General features: G+C 36.7%; 1 protein-coding gene across 3 annotated transcripts; it reads right to left on the bottom strand.

Annotated features, from left to right (window-relative positions):
- Positions 1-241: 241 nt before the first annotated feature.
- On the bottom strand, positions 242-1,924 carry LOC131801471 (MAU2 chromatid cohesion factor homolog). 3 transcript variants are annotated; one of them, XM_059120220.1, is made up of 2 exons: positions 983-1,924; positions 242-907 (listed from the first exon to the last, which is right to left on the bottom strand). In XM_059120220.1, exons 1-2 carry the CDS (start codon positions 1,788-1,790, stop codon positions 723-725), a joined length of 993 nt encoding a protein of 330 aa, XP_058976203.1. In that variant the 5' UTR covers positions 1,791-1,924; the 3' UTR covers positions 242-722. The 3 variants fall into 3 exon arrangements, with proteins under 3 accessions (XP_058976203.1, XP_058976204.1, XP_058976206.1); XM_059120221.1 differs by having other exon boundaries at positions 580-895; XM_059120223.1 differs by having other exon boundaries at positions 870-921; positions 983-1,922.
- Positions 1,925-3,670: the final 1,746 nt, after the last annotated feature.

The following is a 3,670-nucleotide window of genomic DNA, read 5'->3' as shown; positions in this document are numbered from 1 at the left end:
ATTCAATTGCATATCTGCAGATTCCTTAGTTGACGATACTACTGCAACGTATATGTTGTTTCTGGCATCTTTAGTCACACTCGGTAGGTTATTGCTCTCGAGAACTGGCTTTGGGTTATCACATTCTGTGGGAAATTGGGTCCTCCAATACTCATCGGCTTCCTTGCACTGTTCATGGAAATCCTGAAATTCGGCTAATTTATTAAAGCATGCCGCACAGAGATTGTTGGATCTGTGGACTTTTGTTTGCGAATAAGATTCTTCAATTGTAATTCTTGTTCCACATATTTCAGGATTGCCCGTGTCATTTTTATTGGTTCGTGACCAATACTTTGCAAGCAAATTCGGCAATTATTAAAAAGATCCATGCTGCTCTGGATTTATTTAAACAACCGCTATAAAATGTTTTGTTATTTGTTTCCTGATGTAATTTCGCCCACTTGTGCTTTGCAGGTTTACACGGCATCTACATTAGGGTTATGTAGGTCGAGTTCAGTTCTAGTCGACGGCTAGTGAATAATCGATGTATGTGCAGTCGGCACCGTAAGCGGTATGCTATGTTCCCACGACATCTGCTGATCAGATTTTTTTCGATGATAAGCGGTGAGCGCTTTCCTTCGTCTATATGTTCGTTAGTCTGTGCCACTGTAACGGGAAATTGCATATGTAGTTTCTCATATTGATGCAGTCCACAAATATCGGTACCGTCCCCTTTAAGGTATTTAAGGCACGAATCCCCATACATTTATTTTTAAGGGTTTTTTAAAGGTTTTCGTTACCTCGAGTTGGAGGCTTTTTAAAGTTTGGCCTGACATTTTTCTTTTTTTTAATATTGTAGGACATTTGAATACGGTCACCCAGGAGGCAAATTTATAGCTGATCGTTCTATATTTAGCTAAAGGTTTTTCTAGCAAAAAAAATCTAATTTAATATAAAAAACGAAGTATACCTTTTAAGCACTAAAAAGAAAGGTATAAATTACCTTCATCTGCAGGCCAATTTGGCGCCATTATTGTTTGTATAGACATTTGTAATTGCTCTAAACTGGGCTTTACCGTCTTCACCTGACCCAGGGCCAAATAATAGCACACCTGTAGCACCAAAAAGAACACCTTCAAATACTCTTTCTGATGTGGATTCGCAATACTATTGTCAATTATGGCCCCAGCCGAATTGAGCAGTGCCAGTACATCGTTGGTTTTACGTTCTATCATTAGGATCATTGCCTGTGACAGCAGAAAGAGCACCTTTAAATATGTGGCACTTGACTCATCGGCTGATTCTGCACCAACCGCAAGCAGCTCTGAAGCTAGAGTGTATTCCTTGTCATTTGCATGTAGTTGGGACAATTGCAGCAGCAGTTTACAATGCCAATAGACATTGTTTTGTGACAATTCGATTGCCTTTCGCAGCATAGCCTTGGCCAGGGGAACCTGATCGATTTGTTTGTACAGTTCGGCCAGCATTGATGCGGTATCAAATTTAACATCGTCAAAATTTAAAAAATTTAATAATGACTCGGACAATTTCCACGCCTTTTCCAAGTGTTCCCGGGCCTTGTCGATGTTATGGGTGTACGTCATAAGTATCTGGCCCATTTGCAGATGGGTGCGTGCCTCTACTTTCGATGGTGGATTGAACGTAAACAAAGCTTGTAGACATTGTATACACCTCTTGATGTTCGGTGGCTGTGACGTGCGAAAATATTCCGCCAGGCCCAGTAATGAAATATAACAAGCGTCCTGTGATGTCGTTGCTGTCTGTGAAGTGCTAGCCGGTTGCAAGCTCATCTTATTTAACAAATATCCTTAAATTTACGATTTGTGATCTCCTGATGTAAACAAGTTTTCTTTTGGCCTAGAGTAGAGTTGTGTCGTTCCGGAACAAACTAGTTCAAGGGAACTATTCGGCTAGAGGAACTATCGGGACTAGGTACGGCTGTTTTTCTTTCATTCAATTCTGTTGGGGTTTCTTGTGTTTTAGTTCCATTGCCTTATTTTTAAATTCTTATTCTGTTTCAGAACTGCAAAAGTGTACAACTTTTACTAAGATACCCGTCGACGAAATGTTTTTTACATATGTGGTGTCAAATTTTCTACATGTTGAAGTTACACATATCGTGTGATATATGGTCGTCATTTCAGTTGTGAAATTCATGAGTGAAACTCATGACTTTTTTCGATCACTGTGTGCCCTATTTTCATCGGAAAATAGATGATCTGTTCCAGAAACTGCAAGAATCTATTAAATTTGCAATTTTTCGATATCATAAAGGAAGAATCGGTTAGCGTAGTAAAAATGTTTGCATTGGAGCAGTTCTGGAACAAAAAAAAAAAAAAAAAAAAAAAAAATATATATATATATATATATATATATATATATATATATATATATATATATATATATATATATATATCTGTTTCAGAACTACAAAGAATGTTTACTACGATAACCGAGGTTCCGGATCTGGATACCAGTACCTTGGTTATCGTAGTAAACATGTAGTTCTGGAACAGATCTATTGTAATCAATGGGAATAAAAACAAGTATGAGTGATAACAAAACACACGGATAATATGTGCTCGGTTTCAAAGAAAACCGAATTTTTTTTCGATATCAAGGAGGTAAAATTGTTTATTATAACAGTCTTGCAGTTGTCAAACGGACCAACAATTGACTGCAAAGATGTAAAAACATTCCGTCTGATATTGCCTTAATAAACGGGAATTGAACGAGATTTTCCAACACTGTCAACTGAGTATAGGTTTATATAAATCGAGTTTTAAAATGCATAAAAACGAAGTAATCGATTATATGCAGTCATTATACCGCCAAAAAGGGCTGCTAAAGTAATACCAATTTATACCTTTCTTTTTAGTGCTTAAAAGGTATACTTCGTTTTTTATATTAAATTAGATTTTTTTTGCTAGAAAAACCTTTAGCTAAATATAGAACGATCAGCTATAAATTTGCCTCCTGGGTGACCGTATTCAAATGTCCTACAATATTAAAAAAAGAAAAAGGTCAGGCCAAACTTTAAAAAGCCTCCAACTCGAGGTAACGAAAACCTTTAAAAAACCCTTAAAAATAAATGTATGGGGATTCGTGCCTTAAATACCTTAAAGGGGACGGTACCGATATTTGTGGACTGCATCAATATGAGAAACTACATATGCAATTTCCCGTTACAGTGGCACAGACTAACGAATATATGGACGAAGGAAAGCGCTCACCGCTTATCATCGAAAAAATGTGATCAGCAGATGTCCATTTCGTTTCAGAGTTATGAGTAAAAATATTGAAGTCACTCAATTCTAAAATGTTAAAAATATCAACATGTCGAGGATATGTGACACTTCAAAACTATTGCATAATAAGATTTAGGTGTACATGACCTGATGACAACGAAAAATACGGAAATTAACAAATGGAGTTTTTGAAAAACGGTGAAATGTGTTTTCGAAGTCGAAGAGTAGATCCACTGCTAAAAATCAGAATATCCATAGGAAAGAAAGGAGCTAGAATTTGAAACAATAGCCTTCTATCTCAATTTGTTCGAAAGATAGCAATTTGTTCGAAATATAGCGTGATTACAACAAACAGGAGGACGGACAAATACACCTACAGACAGACAGATGAACGTATCTAAATCGACTTATAATTTTACACT

This window comes from Musca domestica, unplaced genomic scaffold (genome assembly GCF_030504385.1).
Source record: "Musca domestica strain aabys unplaced genomic scaffold, Musca_domestica.polishedcontigs.V.1.1 160, whole genome shotgun sequence".
NCBI lineage: Eukaryota > Metazoa > Arthropoda > Insecta > Diptera > Muscidae > Musca > Musca domestica.
This window is presented reverse-complemented; position numbering and strand designations above follow the sequence as displayed.